The following is a 26,802-nucleotide window of genomic DNA, read 5'->3' as shown; positions in this document are numbered from 1 at the left end:
CTCAGGTAGTGCAGCTCATCCAGAATGGCACATCAATGCGAGCTGTGGCAAGAAGGTTTGCTGTGTCTGTCAGCGTAGTGTCCAGAGCATGGAGGCGCTACCAGGAGACAGGCCAGTACATCAGGAGACGTGGAGGAGGCCGTAGGAGGGCAACAACCCAGCAGAAGGACCGCTACCTCCGCCTTTGTGCAAGGAGGAGCACTGAGAGAGCCCTGCAAAATAACCTCCAGCAGGCCACAAATGTGCATGTGTCTGCGCAAACGGTCAGAAACAGACTCCGTGAGGGTGGTAATGAGGGCTCGATGTCTATAGGTGGGGGTTGTTCTTACAGCCCAACACAGTGCAGGACGTTTGGCATTTGCCAGAGAACACCAAGATTGGCAAATTCGCCACTGGCAACCTGTGGTCTTCACAGATGAAAGCAGGTTCGCACTGAGCATGTGACAGAGTCTGGAGACGCCTTGGAGAACATTCTGCTGCCTGCAACATCCTCCAGCACGACCGGTTTGGCGGTGGGTCAGTTATGGTGTGGGGGTGGCATGTCTTTGGGAGGCGCACAGCCCTCCATGTGCTCGCCAGAGGTAGTCTGGCTGCCATTAGGTACTGAGATGAGATCCTCAGACCCCTGGTGAGACCATATGCTGGTGCGGTTGGCCCTGGGTTCCTCCTAATGCCAGACAATGCTAGACCTCATGTGGCTGGAGTGTGTCAGCAGTTCCTGCAAGAGGAAGGCATTGATGCTATGGACTGGCCCGCCCGTTCCCCAGACCTAAATCCAATTGAGCACATCTGGGACATCATGTCTCGCTCCATCCACCAACGCCACGTTGTACTAGACTGTCCCGGATTTGGTCGAATGCTTTAGTCCAGGTCTGGGAGGAGATCCCTCAGGAGACAATCCGCCACCTCAGGAGCATGCCCAGGCGTTGTAGGAAGGTCATACAGGCACGTGGAGGCCACACACACTACTGAGCCTCATTTTGACTTGTTTTAAGGACATTACATCAAAGTTGGATCAGCCTGTAGTGTGGTTTTCCACTTTAATTTTGAGTGTGACTCCAAATCCAGACCTCCATGGGTTGATACATTTGATTTCCATTGATAATTTGTGTGATTTTGTTGTCAGCACATTCAACTATGCAAAGAAAAAAGTATTTAAGAATATTTCATTCATTCATATCTAGGATGTGTTATTTTAGTGTTCCCTTTATTTTTTTGAGCAGTGTAAATGAAAAACGATTTTATACATTTTGTAAATGTGCAAACAAGACATTCCTATATGGTCTAGCGACAAATGAACCTTGAATATATGCAATTAACGACTGAGGATTCTAACCCCCCCCCTCACTTGGTGTGAAACTGGTCACAGCTAAATCCTCAAGCATCTCCCTCTGGAGTCAGATGCTCCAACAATGCAGGACCCCTGGCTCTTGACCTTTGGGGATCAGGCCTGGGCACTTGTGATGGCTGATGCGTAATTTCACGCTCTCCGTATTTCAAAGCCATATCAGATATCTTCATTGAAAAACAGTGTGCAAGGAGCTCAATAAAAAATAATTGAGAAATACAAATTATACCCTCGGAAAGCAGAGACTTCTCTTTAATATGGAAAACGAGTTGCTTCCAAAGTAGATTTTCCCCAGCAATCGCATTTTGAAATATTATACACGAGGGGGACACAAGGGGGAAGAGAGTAAGAGGCTCGCTCATTACATCAGCCTGGCCTAGCAAATAAAAAAGTCAGGTAAAGCGTCAGGAAAGACACCTTTATTACAGGAATCATGATGCTAAAAAATATGTCATTAACAACGGAGGACTCTACTTCAGCAGCATACTACCCTGCATCCTACTGCTGGCTTGCTTCTGAAGCTAAGCAGGGTTGGTCCTGGTTGGTCCCTGGATGGAGACCAGATGCTGCTGGAAGTGGTGTTGGAGGGCCAATAGGAGGAACCCTTTCCTTTGGTCTAAAATACAAATATCCCAATGCTCCTAGGCAGTAATTGGGGACATTGCCCTGTGTAGGGTGCCGTCTTTTGGATGGGATGTTAAACGGATGTCCTGGCTAAATTCCCAATCTGGCTCTCATACCATCATGGCCATCTAACCATCCCCAGTTTACAATTGTCTCATTCATCCCCCTCCCTCTTCCCTGCCACTATTCCCCAGGTCATTGCTGTAAATGAGAATGTGTTCTCAGTCAACTTACTTGGTTAAATATATATATATATATTCTTCTCTCCTACTTTTCCCTTTCACTGGGTGGTCACAGCTAAATCCTCATGTATCTCCCCCTGGAGCCAGATGCTCCAACAATGCAGAACCCCTGGCCCCTGACCTCTGGAGATCAGTCCTGGGCACTCAGGCAGAGGCCCCCGCCTCAGATTAGTGGAGGGTGTGGGTGTGTGTATTTTCAAAAAGGGGTAAAATAATTGCCCCACTTTTCCTTATTTAGCCATTAAACATTCCATTGTAATGCAAATATTTCAACCCAGAAACATTCACTGAAAAAGGCCCAGCAGTACGTCCTTTCTTTCTTTGTCTTTAAAAAAAAAATTGTTTACAAGAGGGATCTTTTTTAACGCTCTAACATTTGGAACATCTCAAACTGAGACTTGTGTAACATTTCAATAAATCCTCAATTGCAGAGTTGTCACTAAAATCCACAATGAACACATAATTATGAAAATGGTCTGTGGGCATATTAATTCCTTCAGAACATCAACGAACCTCAAGGGGATTTCTGTCTCGCTAAACTAAATATCAGGAACCTTACAGAGTATTTCAACCTACCCCCCTATGTTTCACTTGATTTATTTTTGAATACTTTGAGACCAACAAAATATGCTGCTTAAAAGATTCAATGTGTAAGGCTGACATTCACCATTACACTGCAACTCCGTAATGACAGTACAGGGCAGGAGAACCGGGGAGGGGCCTGGGAGCTCAGGAGAAGGGGGGGGGGGGGTACAAGTAGGGCCTTCTGGATGGGGAACGACCAATGGATGAGTTTCCCTGTGGTTAATGCTTTTTTGTTACACATCAATGAGCTTATATCAGTGCCTTCAGAAAGTATTCATACCCCTTGACTTATTCCACATTTTTGTTGTGTTGCAGCCTCAATTCATAATGGATTAAGTCTTCTTTTTTCCCCTTCCTCACTACACACAATAGTGAGGAAGATTAAAACATGTGTTTTTAGACATGTATTGCAAATTATATACAGACATTTTTACATATGTATTCACACCACTGAATCTACACATGTTAGAATCTCCTTTGGCAGTGATTACAGTCTTTCTGGGAGCTTTGCACACCTGAATTGTGCAATATTTGCACTTTTTAATTTTTTTTTATTCTTCAAGCTCTGTCAAGTTGGTTGTTGATCATTGCTAGACAGCCATTTTCAAGTCTTGCCATAGATTTAAGATTGATTTAAGTCAAAACTGTAACTCGGCCACTCAGAAACATTCAATGTCATCTTGTTTAGCAACTCCAGTGTATACTTGGCCTTGTGTTTTAAGTTATTGTCCTGCTGAAAAGGTGAATTTGTCTCCCAGTGTCTGTTGAATAGCAGACTGAACCAGGTTTTCCTCTCGGATTTAGGCTGTGCTCAGCTCTATTCCTAAAAACAACTCCCTAGTCCTTGCCGATGATAAGCATACCCATAACATGATGCAGCCACCACCATGCTTGAAAATATAAAGAGTGGTACTCAGTGATGTGTTGTATTTGCCCCAAACTCACTGTTTCCAGGACATAAAGTTAATTTCTTTGCAGTATTACTTCAGTTACTTCACTTCATGTTGTTGATCCATCCTCAGTTATCTGTTATCACAGCCATTAAACTCTGTAACTGTTTTAGAAAGTCAACATTGGCCTTATGGTGAAATCCCTGAGCGGTTTCCATCGTCTCCAGCGACTGAGTTAGGAAGGACACTTGTAATCTTTGTAGTGACTGTGTTTATTGATAAACCACCAAAAATGTAATTAATAACGTCACCATGCTCAAAGGAACATTCAATGTCTGCATTTTTATATTTTTACCCTTCTACCAATAGGTGCCCTTCTTTGCGAGGCATTGGAAAACCTCCCTGGTCTTTTTGGTTGAATCGGTTTCAAATTCACTGCTCGACTGAGGGACCTTACAATTATCTGTATGTGTGGGGTACAGGGATGAGGTAGTCATTCAAAAATCATGTTAAACCCTATTATTGAACACAAAGTGAGTCAATGGAATTTATTATGTGACTTGTTAAGCACATTTTCACTCATTAACTTATTTAGGCTTGCCATAACAAAGGGGTTTAATACTTATTGACTTTAGACATTTCAGCTTTTCAGTTGTAAAAAACCATATATATATATAATTATTTTAATTATTATTCATAATGATACAAGAGAGACTCAAAATCACCAACTTGGGTGAAGGCGAAGACCAAGAAGGCAGAATCACTTTCCTTAAATGTATCCATAGTGGAAGTCAAATTTCCTTTATTAATGTGTACGCTTTTTTGATTCACTGAACAGCATGTGGTTAAAATTAACTCAATTCCATCTGTTTTTTGGGACAGACATGAATGCTATTTTGGACATGCAAGACAAATCTAATAAGACCGACAACAAGCCACCAAGGTTCTCCAGCATATAACCTACTCTCTGATTACAAACTCATTGATGCCTGGCGAGCACATTATCCGAAAGCAAGAGAGTTCACTTTCTACTCAAACAAGCAGAAAATATTCTCCTGAATCGATTTCAGACTATTATCTACAACTACTTTCTTTCTTTACATTCATTTCTTTACATTCTGTGATCAATTTTAAATTTAAACTAAACGAATTCATCAATAAAAATTCAGTCGGTGACCCCCGGATTCTATGGAACGCAACCAAAGGTTTGATTAAAAATAATGCAACTGCATTTTCATCTGGGTTGAATAAATCACAATTAAAAAGGTGTCAGAATTGGAAATGTTGTTCACTGTATTAGTGTTTTCAACAAACACTTTTCATTCCAGGTAGCTATTACTCTTTCCAAAGTCAAGACAGAACATAATTTATTGATAAGACAGAGAGCAGAATTTGCCAACCATCGAGTTAGACTTCAATGGTAATCAATAGTCTTTGTCGTTTACTGGCCAACAAGGTAAGCAGTAATGATCAATTAGCTGATTTAGCAGAAATTACATCTGAAAGAGAGGAGTTACTATCAGAACCCAAATTAATCTGATTCTCCTGCTTCTATAAAAGAACTGTACACCTCTGATAGTCTGGTTCTGATGTTGATTTACTAAGAACTTAATCTCTCAACAGAAGCCACCTCGCTGGGAGCCCAAATCACTCTCAATGAACTCAAAAGAGCATTAGAGAGCATAACTAAAATGGGATGGGATGGGTATTCCTCCTATTTAAACATTTGGAATCAATTAAGTGCACGGTTGCACAAACTGATTAACAGAGCCATTCACAAAGGTTAATTTGGGGGAAGAGATCATTACATGCAGACAATATTTTACTATATCTAAAACACATTGATGATCATAGAAAAATTCAACGACATCTCAAGTTAAAATGAAATGAAAATAAAATGAATATAACCAAATCAGCCCTACTGCTTCAAGACCCTGAGTGAGAACTCCATCTCTACTTATAAAATCCCAATTGTTCCCATTTTAAATACTTTGGAGTAGATAGATATATTTCCTCCCTTAGAAAAAACCCATTGGCACAAACTTTAACAGAACGCTCAAATCAATTAAATCCGATCTCATTAGACGGAATAATATCCCAGTAAGATTATGTGGGCAGTTGAGCGGTCGGAAATCCTGCTCATTGAGCGGTAGGGCCGGGGCTCCACGTCCTTTTCAACCGCTCAGCACTCACAGGAAAAAAATATTGATGCTCCATTCATTAAAATCACAATTTAACAAACAACCATCCATTTTTGTGACTACCTGGACCTACCATTTGGTTTTTAAGTATTGAAACCAAACCATATGATATGAATGAAAAGTATTTTAATGAAACATGAGAAGGTGAAGGTAATAAGCGCTCATCATTTCAAACATGTCACATTAAACAGCATATAAACACTCTAAATATAGGTCAGGAGCCTAAGAAGGAACGGAATTGAATTATTTAGGCTATATTATTTCAAGGCTATAGCCTACAAAGAAATGCATTGTGAAGCATTCGCGAGTGTGACACACTAGGAAGTCAGGGACATTAAGCGCTCAGCATTTAAACAACATTTTGTTGTATTCAATCATTAGTCTATAAATTGTGTATATAGGCTGTGATTAACAAAAGATGCCTTATTAAACTCAGTTTACAGTGCCTTTGAATTCATTTTTAGAAATGAATTCAGGCTCATGTGATGGTGTCTGGGGGGCAGGCCAGCAGTGGAGGATATCTTCTCTGCGCTTGCAGAGCCACCGGGGATGCTAAACTTTTCATTTATTTTCACCTTTATTTAACCAAGTAGGTCAGTTGAGAACAATCTCATTTAGAACTGCGACCTGGCCAAAATAAAGTATAAAAACAACACAGAGTTACACATGGGATAAACAAACATATAGTCAATAACACAATAGAAAAGTATATATACAGTGTGTACAAATGTAGTAAGATTAGAGAGGTAAGGCAATAAATAGGCCATAGAGGTGAACAAAAATACAATTTAGCATTAACACTGGAGTGATAAATGTGCAGATGATGATGTGCAAGTAGAGACAATGTGGTGCAAAAGAGCAAAAATAAATAACAATATAGGGATCAGGTAGTTGGATGGGCTATTTACAGATGGGCTGTGTATAGGTGCAGTGATCGGTAAGCTGCTCTGACAGCTGACGCTTATAGTTAGAGAGGGAGATATGAGTCACCAGCTTCAGTGATGTTTGAAATTCGTTCCAGTCATTGGCAGCAGAGAACTGGAAGGAAAGGAGGCCAAAGAAGGAGCTGGCTTTGGGGACGACCAGTGAAATATAACTGCTGGAGTGTGTGCTACGGGTGGGTGTTGCTATGGTGACCAGTGAGCTGAGATAAGGTGGGGCTTAACCTAACAAAGACTTATAGATGACCTGGAGCCAGTGGGTTTAGCGACGAATATGAAGTGAGGGCCAGCCAACGAGAGCATACAGATCGCAGTTGTGGGTAGTATATGGGGCATTGGTGAAAATCTGGATGTCACTGATTTACTGAGTAGAGTGCTGGAGGCTATTTTGTAAATGACATCACCGAAGTCAAGGATCAGCAGGATAGTCAGTTTTACGAGGGTATGTTTGGCAGAATGAGTGAAGGAGGCTTTGTTTGCGAAATAGGAAGCAGATCCGAGATTTAATTCTGGATTGGAGGTGCTTAATGTGAGTCTGGAAGGAGAGTTTACAGTCTATCTAGACACCTAGGTATTTGTAGTTGTCCACAGAGTCAGAACCGTGCAGAGTAGTGATGCTAGACAGGTAGGAGGGTGCGGGTAGTAATCGGTTGAAGAGCATGCATTTAGTTTTACTAGCATTTAAGAGCAGTTGGAGGCCACGGAAGGAGTGTTGTATGGCATTGAAGCTCCCCTGGAGGTTTGTTAACACAGTGTCGAAGGAAGGGCAAGAAGAATACAGAATGGTGTCGTCTGCGTAGGAGGTGGATCAGAGAATCACAAGCAGCAAAAGCGACATTGAAAAATACAGAGAAAAGAGTCGGCCCGAGAATTGAACTCTGTGGCACCCCCATAGAGACTGCCAGAGATCCGGACAAGAGGTCCTCCAATTTGACACACTGAACTATCTGAGAAGTAGTTGGTGAACCAGGCGAGGCAGTCATTTGAGAAACCAAGGCTATCGAGTCTGCCGATAAGAATGTGGTGATTGACAGAGTTAATCGATGGTGGTTATGGTATCGTTTAGGACCTTGAACGTGGCTGAGGTGCACCCATGACCAGCTCGGAAACCAGATTGCATAGCGGAGAAGGTACGGTGGGATTCGAAATGGTCGGTGATCTGTTTGTTAACTTGGATTTCGAAGACTTTAGAAAAGGCAGGGCAGGATGGATATAGGTCTATAACAGTTTGGTTCTAGAGTTTCTCCCCCTTTGAAGAGAGGGATGACAGCAGCAGCTTTCCAATCTTTGGGGATCTCAGACGATACGAAAGCGAGGTTGAACAGGATAGGGTTGCAATAATTGCGGCAGATAATTTTTAGAAAGAGAGGGTCCAGATCTTGCAGCTCTTTCAGAACATCAACTATCTGGATTTGGGTGAAGGAGAAGCGGGGGGGGGGCTTGGGCAAGTTGCTGCAGGGGGTTGCAGAGTTGTTGGCTGGGTTAGGGGTAGCCAGGTGGAAAGCATGGCCAGCCGTAGAAAAATGCTTATTGAAAATATCGATTATCGTAAATTTATTGTTGGCGACAGTGTTTCTTAGCCTCAGTGCAGTGGGCAGCTGGGAGGAGGTGCTCCAAAACCTTTTGGAAATTGTACTACAGGATGCAAATCTCTGTTTGAAAAAGCTAGCCTTTGCTTTCCTAACTGACTGTGTATATTGATTCCTAACTTCCCTGAAAAGTTGCATATCGTGGAGACTATTCCATGCTAATGCAGTACGCCACAGGATGTTTTTGTACTGGTCAAGGTCAGTCAAGTCTGGAGTGAAGTCGGAAGTTTACATACATTTAGGTTGGAGTCATTAAAACTAGTTTTTACACCACTCCACAAATTTCTTGTTAAAACTTCTCTAGGGTAGGGGGCACTATTTTCACCTCTGGTGAAATTAGGGAGTAAGATCAATCTGAATGACTGTATCCTAAAGTGTCACAGAGCTTTTTCATGTCCAATCCCGAGAGTGCGCCTTTCTTATTTACCTTTTATGTTGACAACGTTATTGTCCGGTTTAAATATTATCGATTATTTAGACTAAAAACAACCTGAGGATTGAATATAAACATCGTTTGACATGTTTCTATGACCTTTACAGATACAATTTGAATTTTTGTCTGCCTGCTGTGACTGCGTTAGAGCCTGTGGATTACTGAAGAAAACGTGCGAACAAAACAGGTTTTTGGATATAAAGACAGACTTTATCGAACAAACGTTCTGAAATCTGACACCGTGGTTGGATTCACAAGAAGTTCATCTTTAAACCTATGTATAACACTTGTATGTTTTCTGAATTTTTATAATCAATATTTCTGTTTCTGAATTTGGCGCTCTGCAATTTCCCTGGATATTAGTCAGGTGGGACGCTACCGGTTTTAACAAACTATAGTTTTGGCAAGTCGGTTTAGGCATCTACTTTGTGCATGACAAGTCAGTTTCCCAACAATGTTTACAGACAGATTATTTCACTTATAATTCACTGTATCACAATTCCAGTGGGTCAGAAGTTTACATACATTAAGTTGACTGTGCCTTTAAACAGCTTGGAAAATTTCAGAAAATTATGTCATGGCTTTAGAAGCTTCTAATATGCTTATTGACATCATTTGAGTCAATTGGAGGTGTACATGTGGATGTATTTCAAAGCCTACATCATGGGAAAATCAAAATGAATTTTTACAGACCTCCACAAGTCTTGATCATCCTTGTGAGCAATTTCCAAACGCCTGAAGGTATATCATGTTCATCTGTACAAACAATAGTATGCAAGTATAAACACCATGGGACCACGCTGCCGTCATACCGCTCAGGAAGGAGACGCGTTCTGTCTCCTAGAGATGAAAGTGCAAATCAATCCCAGAACAGCAGCAAAGGGCGTTTTGAAGATGCTGGAGTATACAGGTACAAAAGTATCTAAAAGTATCCACAGTAAAACGGGTCCCATATCGACCTAACCTGAAAAGCCGCTCAGCAAGGAAGAAGCAACTGCTCCAAAACCGCCATAAAAAAGCCAGACTACGGTTTGCAACTGCACATGAGGACAAAGATAGTTTTTTATTTATTTATTTTTTTAGAAATTTCCTCTGGTCTGATAAAACCAAAATAGAACTGTTTGGCCATAATGACCATTGTTCTCTTTGGAGGAAAAAAGCGGGAGGCTTGCAAGCCAAAGAACACCATCCCAACCGTGAAGCACGGGGGTGGCAGAATCATGTTGTGGGGGTGCTTTGACGCAGGAGGGACTGGTGCACTTCACAAAATAGATGGCATCATGAGATAGGAAAAATAAGGTGATATATTGAAGCAACATCTCAAGACATCAGTCAGGAAGTTAAAGCTTGGTCTCAAATGGGTCTTCCAAATGGACAATGATCAAAAGCAGACTTCCAAAGTTGTGGCAAAATGGCTTAAGATATTGGAGTGGCAATCACAAAGCCCTGACCTCAATCATATAGAAGATTTGTGGGCAGAACTGAAAAAGCGTGTGAGCAAGGAGGCCTACAAACCTGACTCAGTTACACCAGCTCTGTCAGGAGGAATGGGCCAAAATTCACCCAACTTATTGTTGGAAGCTTGTAGAAGGCTACCCGAAACGTTTGACCCAAGTTAAACTATTTAAAAGGCAATGCTACCAAATACTAATTGAGTGGATTTAAACTTCTGACCCATTGGGAATGAGATGAAATAAATAAAAGCTGAAATAAATCACTCTCTACTAATATTCTGACATTTCACATTCTTAAAATAAAGAGGTGATCCTAACTGACCTAAAACAGGGAATTTGTACTAGGATTAAATGTCAGGAATTGTGGAAAAACTGAATTTAAATGTATTTGACTAAGGTGTATGTAAACCTCCGACTTCAACTGTATATCTGTTCTTAGTTCTACAAGATAAATGGGGGGCAATCAATTGACACATGGAGTCCATGGCACAGCTGGGGCCTGAGGGGGGGTCTATAACAAGCGGCAACAGTGAGAGATTTATTTCTGCAATGGTGGAATTTATAAAAGTAGAAGCTTGAACTGTTTGGGCACAGACCTGGATAGCATGACAGAACTCAGCAGACTATATCTGCAGAAGATTGTGACTCCACCCCCTTTGGCAGCTCTATCTTGGCGGAAACGTTTGTAGTTGGGGATGGAAATTTCAGAATTTTTGGTGGTCTTCCTAAGCCAGGATTCAGACACGGCTAGGACAGTATGGTTGGTGGAGTGTACTAAAGCAGTGAATAAAACAAACTTAGGGAGGAGGCTTCTGATGTTAACAGGCATGAAACCAATGCTTTTATGGTTACAGAAGTCAACAAATGATAGCGCCTGGGGAATTGGTGTGGTACTCGGGTCTACAGGGCCTGGGTTAACCTCTACATCACCAGAGGAACAGAGGATGAGTAGGATATGGGTACGGCTACAGAACTGGTTGTCTTGTGCATTGGGAACAGAGAATTAAAGGAGCAGATTTCTGGGCGTAGTAGAATAGATTCACACCTTAATGTACAGACAAGGGTATTGTAGGATGCGAGTACAGTGGAGGTAAACACCCTTATAGGTAGGCCTAAAGGTTTTTAGGAAAAATAACCCAATCAAAACGGAAAGCTCCTTGAAAGTTGGAATATGCCAGGCCTAGATAATAGAACAAAAATGAAGGATTCCTAAAAATATCAGCTTTTTTTGTTTATAAATACTTTGCTACAATGACACAATTAGCTACCCACCTCATTCCTTCCTTTCAGTAAGTGGGCGTAGTAAGTACACCATCATGCTTTCGAGATATGAGTCTTTTCAGATTCCACAATGATTATTTAGTTGTGGACATTACATCAACGCACTCCCTCTCTGGCTCCTCATCCTTGTTGGTCACCTTGATTTTGCACCTGTGTGTTTGATCAGTTTCTTAATGGCAATATTTAGCAAACTCCATGACAGTAGCTAAAGCAAGGGGCACACAAGTAGACTACAAATGCATGTTGGGCCGGGCATGCTCTGAGCTCGTGAACTGAGCACTACTGGAGCAAAGAAGGTCTACGCTCCAGCCTTTGGGAATTATTATTATTATTATTATTATTATTAGAAGTTATAACTTTCAAATTATCTACAGCGAGAATGAATGGTCCTAGTCAAGGAACAATTGAGGCCTGGACAAATATACTTGACTCTGTAAAGAATAATGTCAGCTAAAGCCTAACACATAAAAATAAACCATTTATAAAGCCCAACACATACATAGTGGCAAGAAAAAGTATGTGAACCTTTTGAAATTACCTGGATTTCTGCATAAATTAGTCAGAAAATTTGATCTGACCTTCATCTTAGTCACAACAATAGATGAACACAGTGTGCTTAAACTAATAACACACAAATTATTGTATTTTTCTTGTCTATATTGAATACATCATTTAAACATTTCCAGTGTAGGTTGGAAAAAGCATGTGAGCTCCTAGGCTAATGAAAAAGCTCATTGGAGTCAGGAGTCAGCTGACCTGTGCCCTATAAAAATTTTAATAAATTTGTTTGCTATTCACATGAAGCATTGCCTAATGTGAACCATGCCTCGAACAAAAGATATCTCAGAAGACCTAAGATTAAGAATTGTTGACTTGCATTAAACTGCAAAGGGGTTGTGGAGAAATTGAGAAATTTCATAACTGTTGCTACTCTCCCTAGGAGTGGGCGTCCTGCAAAAATGACTGTAAGAGAAAAGAGCAGAATGCTCAATGAGGTTAAGAAGAATCCTAGTGTCAGCTAAAGCCTTACAGAAATCTCTGGAACATGCTAACATCTCTGTCGACGAGTCTATGATATGCAAAACACTAAACAAGTGTTCATGGGAGGACACCACGGAAGAAGCCACTGCAATCCAAAAGAAGCATTGCTGCACGTCTGAAGTTTGCAATAGAGCACCTGGTTGTTCCACAGAACTTCTGGCAAAATATTCTGTGGACAGATGAAACTACAGTTGAGTTGTTTGGAAGGAACACACAGCACTGTTTGTGGAGAAAAAAAGGCACATCACACCAACATCAAAATCTCATCCCAACTGTAAATTATGGTAGAGGGAGCATCATGGTTTGGGGCTGCTTCGCTGCCTCAGGGCCTGGACAGCTTGCTATCATCGACGGAAAAATGAATTCCCAAGTTTATCAAGACATGTTGCAGGAGAATGTTGGGATATCTGTGCACCAATTGAAGCTCAACAAAAGATGGGTGATGCAACTGGACAAGGATGCAAAACACAGAAGTAAAGCCAACAGAATGGCTTCAACAGAAGAAAATACACGTTCTGGAGTGGCCCAGTCAGAGTCCTGACCTCAACACGATTTAAAATGCTGTGGCATGACCCCGAGAGTGGTTCACACCAGACAGCTTAAGAATATTGCTGAAATGAAACAGTTTCGTAAAGATGAATGGTCCAAAATTCCTCCTGACCGTTGTGCAGGTCTGATTCTCAACTACAGAAAACATTTGATTGAGTTTATTGCTGCCAAAGGAGGGTCAACACGTAATTATTTGTGTACATGGTGTGTTCAATAAAGACACGAAAATGTATAATTGTTTGTGTGTTATTAGTTTAAGCAGACAGTGTGTGTCTATTGTTGTGACTTAGACGAAGATCAGATCAAATTATATGACCAATTTATGCAGAAATCCAGGTAATTCCAAAGGGTTCACATACTTTTTCTTGCCACTGTACCTATTTTCAGTGGTGTAAAGCACTTAATTAATGATACTTAAATAGTTTTCTGGGGGTTTTGACAATTTTTACTTCACTACATTCCTAAAGGAAATAATACTTTATACTCCATACATTTTCCCCGAAACTCAAAAGTACTCTTTACATATTGAATGCTTATCAAGAGAACATCCCTGGTCATCCCTACTCCCTCTGATCTGGCGGACTCATTAAACACAAATGCTTTATTTGTAAATTATGTCTGAGTGTTGTAGTGTGCCCCTGGCTATCCATAAATAAACAAAAACATTGTGCTGTCTGGTTTCCTTAATATAAGCACTTTGAAATGATTTATTATTTTACTTTTGATACTTGATATTTAAAACCAAATACTTTTAGACTTTTGTGGTCCTTCTGTAGCACAGTTGGTAGAGCATGGCGCTTTAACACCAGGATAGTGGGTTCGATTCCCGGGACCACCCATACGTAGAATGTATGCACACATGACTGTAAGTCGCTTTGGATAAAAGCGTCTGCTAAATGGCATATATATATATATATATATATATATATATATATATATATATATATATATATATATATATATATATATATATATATATATATATATATATATATATATATATATATATATACCCAAGTTGCATTTTACTGGGTGACTTTCACTTTTACATTTTCTATTAAAGTATCTTTATAAGTATGACAATTGGGTACTTTTTCCCCCACTGCCTATTTTAATATTTTTTACTTTCTTTGCTTTCAGGACCACAGGGAAGGGGTGGTATGGGGAGGGTTCTCTCTGGTCGCCGGGAGGGGGTGGCTGGTCTGGGGAGTGACTGCAAACCGAGTTGTTAGGTGGGGTGGGAAACATGGTTTCCGGGGGTTGGATTGAAAAATGTTGGCTGGGTGGGGTTGGGGGAGTGGAAGAAGGAGGAGGTTGGGGGTAGAAGCCCACTTATGTTTTCTTTCTTTTCCTGTTTATACTGAATGTATTATGACTTCAACTCTGTATGCACTTGCAGTTTTTTCTTCTTCTTTTGAGTGGCAGCATGAATGAGTGGGTACATGTTTTATAAACGTTTAAAAAAAAGAAGATGTACCTCTACTACCCCCAACATAAAAAAAACATAAATAATAATAATTACTTGGTCAACAAAAATGTTGTTTCACTGCAACGGGAATTATTCCCCGATATAGACAGTCATAAAGTCTACATCTCCATCTATTCTCTAGAGGTCTCCACAAAGCTAATCACTAAGCTAAGGACCCTGGGACTCAACACCTCCCTCTGCAAGTGGATCCTGGTCTTCCCGACGGGCTGCCCCCAGGGGGTAAGGTTAGGCAACAACACATCTGCCAAGCTGATGCTTAACACGGGGACCCGTCAGGGATGCGTGCTTAGTTCCCTCCTGTACTCCCTGTTCACTCCCAAGCACGCCTCCAACACCATCATTAAGTTCGCTGATGACAATGGTGGCAGGCCTGACCACCAAAAACGATGAGACAGCCTATAGGGAGGTCAGAGACCTGGCAGTGTGGTGCCAGGACAACAGCCTCTCCCTCAACATGAACAAGACAAAGGAGATGATCGTGGACTACAGGAAAAGGAGGGCCAAACAGCCCTATATTGACATCGACGGGGCTGTTCGGCGTGTCAAGAATTTCAAGTTCCTTGGTGTCCACATCACCAACAAACTATGATGGTCCAAACACACCAAGAAAGTCGTGAATAGGGCACAACAACACCTATTCCCCCTCAGGAGACTGAAAAGATTTGGCATGGGTCCCCAGATCCTCAAAAAGTTCTACAGCTGCACCATTGAGAGCATCCTGACCGGTTGCATCACCACCTGGTATGGCAACTGCTCGGCATCCGACCATAAGGCGCTACAGAGGGTAGTGCGTACGGCCCAGTACATCTCTGGGGCCAAGCTTCCTACTAACCAGGACCTATATACTAGGCAGTGTCTGAGGAAGGCCACAAAAATTGTCAAAGACTTCAGTCTCCCAAGTCAGTGTTCACTCTGCTACCCCACTTCAAGAGGTAACCGGAGCACCAAGTCTAGGCCCAAAAAGGCCCCTTAAACAGCTTCTACCCCCAAGCCATAAGACTGTTGGACAATTATTAAAATGGCTACCCTAACAATTTGCATTGACCCCCCCCCCCCCTTTGTTTTTACACTGCAGCTACTCGCTGTATATTACCTATCCAATGTCACTTTACCCCTACCTACATGTACAAATTACCTCGACTAACCTGTACCCCCACACATTGACTTGGTACTGGTAACTCCTGTAAATAGCCTCATTATTGTGTTACTTTTTACTTTAGATTATTTAGTAAATATTTCCTTCAATGCCGTTTAAAAAAAATATATCAAGTTTTGGTTAAGGGATTGGAAGTAAGTATTTCACCGTATTTCAACGCACGTGACATACAATTTGATTTGATTCTTCTCTCCAAAAGCTATAATTACTATGCCGGCAAGGGTAGTGGGTAACGCAGGCCTCATGGTTTGTACACGTGATAAGTTCCCTTGGTGACTGACAGAGGTCTGAGGGACCAGGGGAGGGCATGGCCTCTTAAACACACAGCTGTCACCAAACATGTCTCAGACAAACCACGCAGCTACAGCCACTTAAAGCCCACTATAGGCTGTAGTGCTGCTCACTCTCCATGCATTCCTTTCCACATAAAAATATATATTTTAAAAAACAAAAAACATCTGTAGGGGAAAATGTAGTGGAAAACATTTAAATATAACTTTCTCTAAAAGAGTAAATAAACAATAAACAACCAAAATCTACTCAAAAAAGGAAGGACATTATAACTGAAGTATCTGAAACTTGTCACTATAATTTGATGCGTACCACAGATACTCCTACTGCTGTTCCATCTTTACCAGATCTATTGTTAGCAGTTCAGTAGCTGACTTACTGGCTAGGAGGAGGCAGGAGAGGGCAATGATGTAGAGCTGGCGGACTGCCACGTCGTAGTGGTCCATGAACAAATCCAGGAGGTAGACGGCCAGGTGGCGAGCCGCTGGGCACAGCTGGTAGCGGTTACTGAGGACAGCCAGCAGGTCAGCAAAGTAACGCCGCATCCCTATCTGAGGAGAGTGGGACTTGTAGGTGGGCAACTTCAGCTCCTGAGGAAAGCAGGTAAACGAGAGGAGACAGGGTGAGAGGGAGTAAGGATATTGCAAACTGCAGAGTTGAATTGCGTATACAGACAAAATACAGCACCGTGTCAGGAGGCATGTGAGAGCATGTGCAAAGAGTCCACTTTCAAATGTCAATCATAGCCAAGAAACTGCAGTCCATTCTTGACCATGGGCCTAAAATATTGCTCAATAAACTCTGTGAAATACACTACATGACCAAAGGCATGTGGACACATGCTCGTCAAATATCTCATTCTAAAATCATTGGCATTAATATAGAGATGGTCCCCCCCTTTGCTGCTATAACAGCCTCCACTCTTCTGGGAAGGATTTCCACTAGATGTTGGAACATTGCTGTGGGGACTTGCTTCCATTCAACCACAAGAGCATTAGTGAGGTCGGGCACTGATGTTGGGCGATTAGGCCTGGCTCGCACTCTGCGTTCCAATTCCTCCCAAAGGTGTTCGACTTCTTGGCACTAACGGAACTAACGGAAACATGGATCACCACAGACAACACTGCTACTCCTACTGCTCTCTCTTCGTCCGCCCACGTGTTCTCGCACACCCCGAGAGCTTCTGGTCAGCGGGGTGGTGGCACCGGGATCCTCATCTCTCCCAAGTGGTCATTCTCTCTTTCTCCCCCTTACCCATCTGTCTATCGCCTCCTTTGAATTCCATGCTGTCACAGTTACCAGACCTTTCAAGCTTAACATCCTTATCATTTATCGCCCTCCAGGTTCCCTCAGAGAGTTCATCAATGAGCTTGATGCCTTGTTAAGCTCCTTTCCTGAGGACGGCTCACCTCTCACAGTTCTGGGCGACTTTAACCTCCCCACGTCTACCTTTGACTCATTCCTCTCTGCCTCCTTCTTTCCACTCCTCTCCTCTTTTGACCTCACCCTCTCACCTTCCCCCCTACTCACAAGGCAGGCAATACGCTCGACCTCATCTTTACTAGATGCTGTTCTTCCACTAACCTCATTGCAACTCCCCTCCAAGTCTCCGACCACTACCTTGTATCCTTTTCCCTCTCGCTCTCATCCAACACCTCCCACACTGCCCCTACTCGGATGGTATCGCGCCGTCCCAACCTTCGCTCTCTCTCCCCCGCTACTCTCTCCTCTTCCATCCTATCATCTCTTCCCTCCGCTCAAACCTTCTCCAACCTATCTCCTGATTCTGCCTCCTCAACCCTCCTCTCCACCCTCTCTGCATCCTTTGACTCTCTATGTCCCCTATCCTCCAGGCCGGCTCGGTCCTCCCCTCCCGCTCCGTGGCTCGATGACTCATTGCGAGCTCACAGAACAGGGCTCCGGGCAGCCGAGCGGAAATGGAGGAAAACTCGCCTCCCTGCGGACCTGGCATCCTTTCACTCCCTCCTCTCTACATTTTCCTCCTCTGTCTCTGCTGCTAAAGCCACTTTCTACCACGCTAAATTCCAAGCATCTGCCTCTAACCCTAGGAAGCTCTTTGCCACCTTCTCCTCCCTCCTGAATCCTCCTCTCCCCCCCCCCTCCCCCTCTCTGCAGACGACTTCGTCAACCATTTTGAAAAGAAGGTCGACGACATCCGATCCTCGTTTGCTAAGTCAAACGACACCGCTGGTTCTGCTCACACTGCCCTACCCTGTGCTCTGACCTCTTTCTCCCCTCTCTCTCCAGATGAAATCTCGCGTCTTGTGACGGCCGGCCGCCCAACAACCTGCCCGCTTGACCCTATCCCCTCCCCTCTTCTCCAGACCATTTCTGGAGACCTTCTCCCTTACCTCACCTCGCTCATCAACTCATCCCTGACCACTGGCTACGTCCCTTCCGTCTTCAAGAGAGCGAGAGTTGCACCCCTTCTGAAAAAAGCTACACTCGATCCCTCCGATGTCAACAATTACAGACCAGTATCCCTTCTTTCTTTTCTCTCCAAAACTCTTGAACGTGCCGTCCTTGGCCAGCTCTCCCGCTATCTCTCTGAATGACCTTCTTGATCCAAATCAGTCAGGTTTCAAGACTAGTCATTCAACTGAGAGTGCTCTCCTCTGTATCACGGAGGCGCTCCGCACTGCTAAAGCTAACTCTCTCTCCTCTGCTCTCATCCTTCTAGATCTATCGGCTGCCTTCGATACTGTGAACCATCAGATCCTCCTCTCAACCCTCTCCGAGTTGGGCATCTCCGGCGCGGCCCACGCTTGGATTGCGTCCTACCTGACAGGTCGCTCCTACCAGGTGGCGTGGCAAGAATCTGTCTCCTCACCACGCGCTCTCACCACTGGTGTCCCCCAGGGCTCTGTTCTAGGCCCTCTCCTATTCTCGCTATACACCAAGTCACTTGGCTCTGTCATAACCTCACATGGTCTCTCCTATCATTGCTATGCAGACGACACACAACTAATCTTCTCCTTTCCCCCTTCTGATGACCAGGTGGCGAATCGCATCTCTGCATGTCTGGCAGACATATCAGTGTGGATGACGGATCACCACCTCAAGCTGAACCTCGGCAAGACGGAGCTGCTCTTCCTCCCGGGGAAGGACTGCCCATTCCATGATCTCGCCATCACGGTTGACAACTCCATTGTGTCCTCCTCCCAGAGCGCTAAGAACCTTGGTGTGATCCTGGACAACACCCTGTCGTTCTCAACCAACATCAAGGCGGTGGCCCGTTCCTGTAGGTTCATGCTCTACAACATCCGCAGAGTACGACCCTGCCTCACACAGGAAGCGGTGCAGGTCCTAATCCAGGCACTTGTCATCTCCCGTCTGGATTACTGCAACTCGCTGTTGGCTGGGCTCCCTGCCTGTGCCATTAAACCCCTTCAACTCATCCAGAACGCCGCAGCCCGTCTGGTGTTCAACCTTCCCAAGTTCTCTCACGTCACTCCGCTCCTCCGTTCTCTCCACTGGCCTCCAGTTGAAGCTCACATCCGCTACAAGACCATGGTGCTTGCCTACGGAGCTGTGAGGGGAACGGCACCTCAGTACCTCCAGGCTCTGATCAGGCCCTACACCCAAACAAGGGCACTGCGTTCATCCACCTCTGGCCTGCTCGCCTCCCTACCACTGAGGAAGTACAGCTCCCGCTCAGCCCAGTCTAAACTGTTCGCTGCTCTGGCCCCCCAATGGTGGAACAAACTCCCTCACGACGCCAGGACAGCGGAGTCAATCACCACCTTCCGGAGACACCTGAAACCCCACCTCTTTAAGGAATACCTAGGATAGGATAAGTATTCCCTCTCACCCCCCCCCTTTAAGATTTAGATGCACTATTGTAAAGTGACTGTTCCACTGGATGTCATAAGGTGAATGCACCAATTTGTATGTCGCTCTGGATAAGAGCGTCTGCTAAATGACTTAAATGTAAATGTATGTAAATGTGTTCAATGGGGTTGAGGTCAGGGCTCTGTGCAGGCCAGTCAAGTTCTTCCACACCGATCTTGACAAACCATTTCTGTATGGACCTCGCTTTGTGCACGTGGGCATTGTCAAGCTGAAACAGGAAAGGGTCTTCCCCAAACTGTTGCTACATATATGGAAGCACAGAATCGTCTAGTATGTCATTGTATGCAGTAGCATTAAGATTTCCCTTCACTGGAACTAAGGGGCCTAGTCCAAACCATGAAAAACAGCCCCCGACCATTATTCCTCCTTCACCAAACTTTACCGTTGGCATTGGGGCAGGTAGCGTTCTTCTGGTATCCGCCAAACCCAGATTTGTCCGTCGGACTGCCAGATGGTTTATCACTCTAGAGAACGCGTTTCCACTGCTCCAGATTCCAACGGCGGCGAGCCTTACACCACTCCAGCTGACGCTTGGCATTGCGCATGTAGATCTTAGGCTTCTGTGCGGATGCTCGGCAATGGAATCCCATTTCATGAAGCTCCCGACAAACAGTTCTTGTTCTGACGTTGCTTCCAGGGGAAGTTTGGAACTCGGTAGTGTTGCAACAGAGGACAGACATTTTACGTACTATGCACTTCAGCACTCCCATTCTGTGAGCTTGTGTGGCCTACCGCTTCGCAGCTGAGCCATTACTGCTCCTAGACTTTTCCACTTCACAATAATATCACTTACAGTTGACCGGGACAGCTCTAGCAGGGCAGACATTTGACAAACTGACTTGTTGGAAAGGAGGCATCCTATGACAGTGCCACATTGAAAGTCACTGAGCTCTTCAGTAAGGCCATTCTACTGACAATATTTGTCTATGGAGATTGCACGGCTGTGTGCTCATTTTTTATACACCTGTCAGCAACAGGTGTGGCTGAAATAGTCGAATCCACTCATTTGAAGCAGTTACTTTTGTGTACTTTTGTGTTGCTTCATTTGTGTTGCTTCATTTGTTGCCGCTCTGCTTATTGCATTTTCACAATAATGAGGTTCACAAGTGGAACAATAACATTAGTGATTTTGAATTTCCAATTCATTAATAAATTCCCTTCCACAATTCAACAATAATTTTGTGCAAGTATGATGATGTTATTAAACCCATCAGAATCTTAGCACCCACTACCCCAGAGTCAGTTTGTCAAATGTCTGCCCTGGTCAACTGTAAATGCTGTTATTGTGAAGTGGAAAAGTCTAGGAGCAACAACGGATCCGCCGCAAGGTGGTAGGCCACATAAGCTCACAGAACAGGACTGCCAAGTTCATTTAAAAAAATTAAATTGGTTTCCATGGCCAAGCAGCCACACACACAAGCCTAAGCTCACCATGTGCAATGCTAAAAATCTGCTGGAGTGGTGTAAAGCTTGCTGCCATTGGACTCTGGAGCAGTGGAAACAAGTTCTCTGGGTTTGGCGGATGCCAGGAGAACGCTACCTGCCCGTATGCATAGTGCCAACTGAAAAGTTTGGTAGAGGAGGAATTGCCTTGTGGCTGAATGCAAGTCCCTGCAGCAATGTTCAAACATCTAGTGGAAAGCCTTCCCAGAAGAGTGGAGGCTGTTATAACAGCAAAGGGGGGACCAACTCCATATTAATGCCCATGATTTTGGCATGAGATGTTCGAAGAGCGGGTATCCACATACTTTTAGTCATGTAGAGTACAACCCAGCAGAAAAAAAACTGTCTTCCTGCAGAGAAGTGCTATTAATACATTGAACATCCTTCGGTGAGTAGACGACAGAGGTAAAGGCCTCCATAGCAACAGTCAGTGGGAAAGAATGGTTTGTGCATCAAGCTCTCATAAAACACCATGCCCTTGTCCAGGGGTAGAACGAGTATTGAAATGTCCTACCCATATGTCGTAATATCTAATAATGTAAAGTTTCTGTCTCAAAAGATCATACATATACTTTTTTAATTTGTAGAATCGTGTGGCGATTTCCGTCTGTCCATGTTGCAGAGATCAGCACAGCAGGGCCGCCAGCAAACGTGTGTTGAACTGGCTTCTGCCCCAGCACTTAATTTGGTTTAATAAAAAATAGACACAAAAGTATTGAAAAAAAGGGACAAAGCACAATTGTTTAGACTACAGGTATGAACGTTTTTACAAAATTGGGACATTAACTTTTAGAAAAAATTCAGATAGCTAGCAAAATTTGATCCCTGTGTTTGTCAGCGAAGCGAGCTAGCAACAGGCAGCTGATGAAGTCACTGGTGACTGATATACCTTAGCAATAAAGCCCGGGGTGGTGTGGTATATGGCCAATATACTATGGCTATGGGCTGTTCTTACGCAAAACACAACGAGGAGTGCCTGGATACAGCCCTTAGCCGTGGTATATTGGCCATAAACCACAAACCCCCAAGGTGTCTTATTGCTATTATAAACAGGTTTCCAATGTAATTAGAGCAGTAAAAATAAATGTTTGTCATACCCGTGATATATGGCCTGATATAACACGACTGTGAGCCAATCAGCATTCAGTGCTCAAACCACCCAGTTTATAATTGTACATATACAGCAGTAGAGCGATGTCTTGTGCACATTACATTTTATAAATTTTCCTCATGATTTGTCAACTCGTGCTCAATTAATCTGTGCTTCAGTCTGATCAACTGTAGGGTACTGATAACAAACGACAGCTGCAGGTAGCCTAGAGAAGCCTATGTAATCTGATCCCCTCTGGCCAAGGGAAACCGAAGCAGTAACATCATGCATTTATAGCCTAAGCTATGTACTGTAATTATAGCCTAAAACAGGCTCATTTATTTGTGCTAATAGAAAACGTGAATGTGACGAAATTTGGTTTATATTCAAACGTTGGGTGGCTAGGCTACCTAGGACTTTTCAATCCCAAACTAGACTGGACTTGATGACTGGAATTAATTAATCAACACCATAGTGATGACATACTGTGTGAGTAACTTTTCAATTACAGATGCAAAGGCCTACAAGATGCAAGCCTGCGTAAAGCAAGCTCAGACCTGTTAGTTCTATTGTTCAATCGCAGTTCTTGTCTCTTGTCTCTCTTTGTACGTGTAAAGGACCCCCCCCCCAATTAGTTTAGTTTTAAAATAGAACTCATATGAACAAGTACAAGGTTGCTGCAGTTTGACAGGGTTTAAACATTCAAAGCAATTTTAAAAAGGGTGGAGAGAGTACTGAGATATCCTACTCAAGAAGAAGTACTGTTATTTATATACAATTTTACTCAAGTAAAATGACTGACTTTCAAAATTCCTCAAAAACGTACAAGTACTCGGAAAAACTAGTCAATTTCAGTAACAAGAGCAGTTGTAATGGGTTACTTTACACTGTCCCTGTGGTAAAATCACCTGGTTTTAGCGCTTATTCATCCATTTGCTGTAGTATTTATTCAGTGAAGAAAATGCTATATGTGAGGTTTCGCCTGTCATATTCTATTTCAATAGCTGGTGATAAAATCAGATCTGGCCAGCATGTAGATTTTTTCAAACTAGGGTGGTGTGTTAACATCAAAGCTCTGGAGATTGCATTCCGTCACGATGAACAAGGAATGTCAGCATAAAGTCATACATCACTTCAGCCCCATTATCTGTCGCTGTTTTAGGTCAATGTGTTTAGCTATTGTATAACAGGCAGGACGAGAGAGACTTCATATCTGTACTGAACAAAAATATAAAAACAACATGCAGCAATTTCAACGATTTTACTGAGTTACACTTCACATAAGGAAACCAGTAAATTGAAATAAATTAATTTGGCCCTAATCTATGGATTTCACATGACTGAGCAAGGGTGTAGCCAGGCATAGGCCCACCAACTTGGGAGCCAGGCCCAGCCAATCAAACTGAGTTTTCCCCCCAAAAAGTGCTTTATTGCAGACAGAAATACTACTCAGTTTCATTAGCAGTCAGGATGGCTGGACTCAGACTATCCCACAGGTGAAGAAGCTGAATGTTGAGGTCCTGGACTGGCAAGGTTAAACGTGGTGGTCGCTGGTTGTGAGGCTGCTCGGATATACTGACAAATTCTCTAACACGACGTTGGAGGCAGGTTATAGTGGAGAAATGAACATTCAATTCTCTGGCAACAGCTCTGGTGGACACTCCACACTCCTTCAAAACTTGAGACATCTGTGGCATTGTGTTGTGGCCTTTTATTGTCCCCAGAACAAGGCTTTCTGGGATCTTTTATTTCAACTCATGAAACATTACACTTTGCATGTTGCGTTTATATTTTTGTTCAGTATAATAATGTTGAGTCTTTGGCAAGAGAGCAGTACTGGAATCAGGATAAAAGCAAATGCTCCACATACAGACAAAGAGCTTCCACTTAGCAGTTCCTACAGGAAGTGGGCATGATATACAGCCGGGCTATAAACAGCCACAAACAGCCAGAGCGAGCCATGTTGGCACATTTCCACAGAGGAACTACGCGGGCCGGCACCCGTGTCTCACTGAGCCATAGCTCCGGCGGGCCTGCTCTAAGTTGGGGCCAAGGCAGGGCCAATGGTACTTTTCAGCTGGTATTTGCATAACATTGGCTAACTGTGAGGTTACACCTTCTCACAAAGAAGCTGTTTTAATTATGCTGAGGTTGTTGATTCTGCTCTTCACAAAAGTCCTCACAGTCAGCCCTAGCTATGGAAACACAATTTCCCAAGTGTATTCCACGGATATGACAAAACATTTATTTTTACTGCTCTAATTACGTTGGTAACCAGTTTATAATAGCAATAAGGCACCTCGGGGGTTTGTGGTACAAGGCCAATAAACCAGGGCTGTATCCAGGCACGCCGTGTTGCATCATGCATAAGAACAGCCCTTCGCAGTGGTATATTGGCCATATACCACACCCCCTTGGGCCTTATTGCTTAAGTGTAACACACTGGTGTTACAGTCAAAAAGCAGCAGAGTGGAGAAGTCAGGTCCTCTGTGCTCCCTAATCCAGTCAACACAGACAAACAACAACCCAACGTTTGCCTAGAACAAACCTCTTCCACCCATCCGAACACAACACAGATCTCCTCTTAGTTTAGCTGGAGGCATCAGCTCATATGCCCAGCATTTGCTCAAAATAAGCATTGTCAATTTGACAAATTACCATTTAGGACGAGTTCAATTAATCTCTATTTCAAGACGTTTCGGAGTTTATCATTGTTCACAGATTAAGTGTCAATCCCTGATGGATGGTGGAAATCCTGATCTAAAATAGAATAACACAATGAGTTAGATAAGTGCATCTATGTGTACCATTAACATAAAATGTGTCCCATGCTGTGGAAGAGGTTCTGATAATCAAACAGGGATAACCACCTCAATCGTTACAGGGGGAGGTGACATTTCACACTTTAGCATCGAAGACAGCAAGGAATAGATGAGCTCGCTACTGGAAATAGTTTGTTGTTGTTGTTATGGTATTTGTGTAATTCAACTAAGCACCATGTTTGCTGCGGAAGAAAAAGATGTCAAGAACCATCAAAGAATAGAAATGAGACGTTCACCTTTATTCGTAAAGACTGGTGGATGTCTGCAGCGAGCTGGCTCTTCCACCACTGCCCCTCCCGTTCCATCTTGCCAGTAGTGAGTCGTGCCCACGGTCCACCCTGAGGAAAACATCAAGCAGTGTCCAGAAACTGATTAGATCCCTGTCCAGACGATTCTACATCACTGGTATCATCTCATTCATCATGGCAAATGTAGGAAAACTGACACGTTTAACTTGAATTGTTGTATGAGTTAATGCGTTATTATAGTGGTACCCAAACCATTTGGATTTTGCAGCAAAAATAATGCACTCAAACTGTCATAGTAGTATGTTGGACGTGTGCAGTCATCGAGTTAAGAAACCACCAATCCGCTCTAGCGGATTGCAGTTTATTTCACTTGGGTAATTAAATGAATATGTAGGCTACCCTACAACATTAGCCAATCTAAAAAGCAAGCACCTCACTCACAATCGGTATTGCAAAAGGTATGCCAATGTTCAAACACATGTAAATTGTCGGCTTCGTTCACATAAATTGTTACTTGGCTTAATTTACCACGTGTGGCAATTCACCTAACCGCTAGAAAGTTACGAACTACCAATCGGATATTTCTGAGAATTGTTCAACGCAACATGACTGTACAACGGAAACTGATGGAAAGGTTAGTCCACAACGTGCAAAACTAGTTATATGCTGGATTTGTAGGCTAATATCTATTAAAACATTACCTTTCAACCTGCTTTTACCACTGAACACTCCGGAGTCCCCGACTCCTTTGTTTCAGACCAGCTGCAATCTGAGATTAAATCCTTAGCCGACAGTTTCCCAACAGGAAAATATCAGCAAAATAACAAACTCTTAGTTTAATCGTCAAGAACCCACACCTAAAGACCGGGATATTGTGGTTGAATTATGTTTGTTTTTATTTACGCCCCTCTTCATTCGCCCCCTGTGATGTGATCCTCGCTCTCAATGGAACTCGGTCAGACAACTAACCACACGCCGCTCTCCCTTTTAGTATGGAGAAAAACTGGAATGGTCTCTGCATATAAAGATAGCGCCTTCAACTAAAATAATATTGGGGTGGATAATTCTATGTAACATCCATACTTGTAGGCTACATTGTTACAGATTTTGAACTTCGTGTTTTATATTCTGGGGAGATCAGGCCTATTTGAAAATACATTAAACTATTGAACGATGGTGGTACAGGTCGTAGGCCTATATGTCTGGACAAAT

At 43.1% G+C, this 26,802-nt stretch overlaps 1 protein-coding gene across 1 annotated transcript in view; it reads right to left on the bottom strand.

The window, feature by feature from the left end:
- ccnjl (cyclin J-like) overlaps positions 1–26,566 on the bottom strand; it is a 37,850-nt gene extending 11,284 nt beyond the window's left edge. Inside the window, exons 1-3 of the mRNA XM_046303804.1 lie at positions 26,292–26,566; positions 25,579–25,680; positions 16,494–16,704 (exon numbers count right to left, since the gene is read on the bottom strand). Of these exons, the coding sequence (XP_046159760.1) occupies positions 16,494–16,704; positions 25,579–25,647 (280 nt within the window). The 5' untranslated portion in view covers positions 25,648–25,680; positions 26,292–26,566. The remainder of the gene's footprint in view (positions 1–16,493; positions 16,705–25,578; positions 25,681–26,291) is intronic.
- Between the last annotated feature and the right edge of the window lie 236 nt (positions 26,567–26,802).

Source organism: Oncorhynchus gorbuscha, linkage group LG16, assembly GCF_021184085.1.
Source record: "Oncorhynchus gorbuscha isolate QuinsamMale2020 ecotype Even-year linkage group LG16, OgorEven_v1.0, whole genome shotgun sequence".
In the NCBI taxonomy this organism is placed as follows: domain Eukaryota; kingdom Metazoa; phylum Chordata; class Actinopteri; order Salmoniformes; family Salmonidae; genus Oncorhynchus; species Oncorhynchus gorbuscha.
Note: the sequence above shows the minus strand (reverse complement) of the source record. Positions and strands in the feature narration are given on the sequence as shown.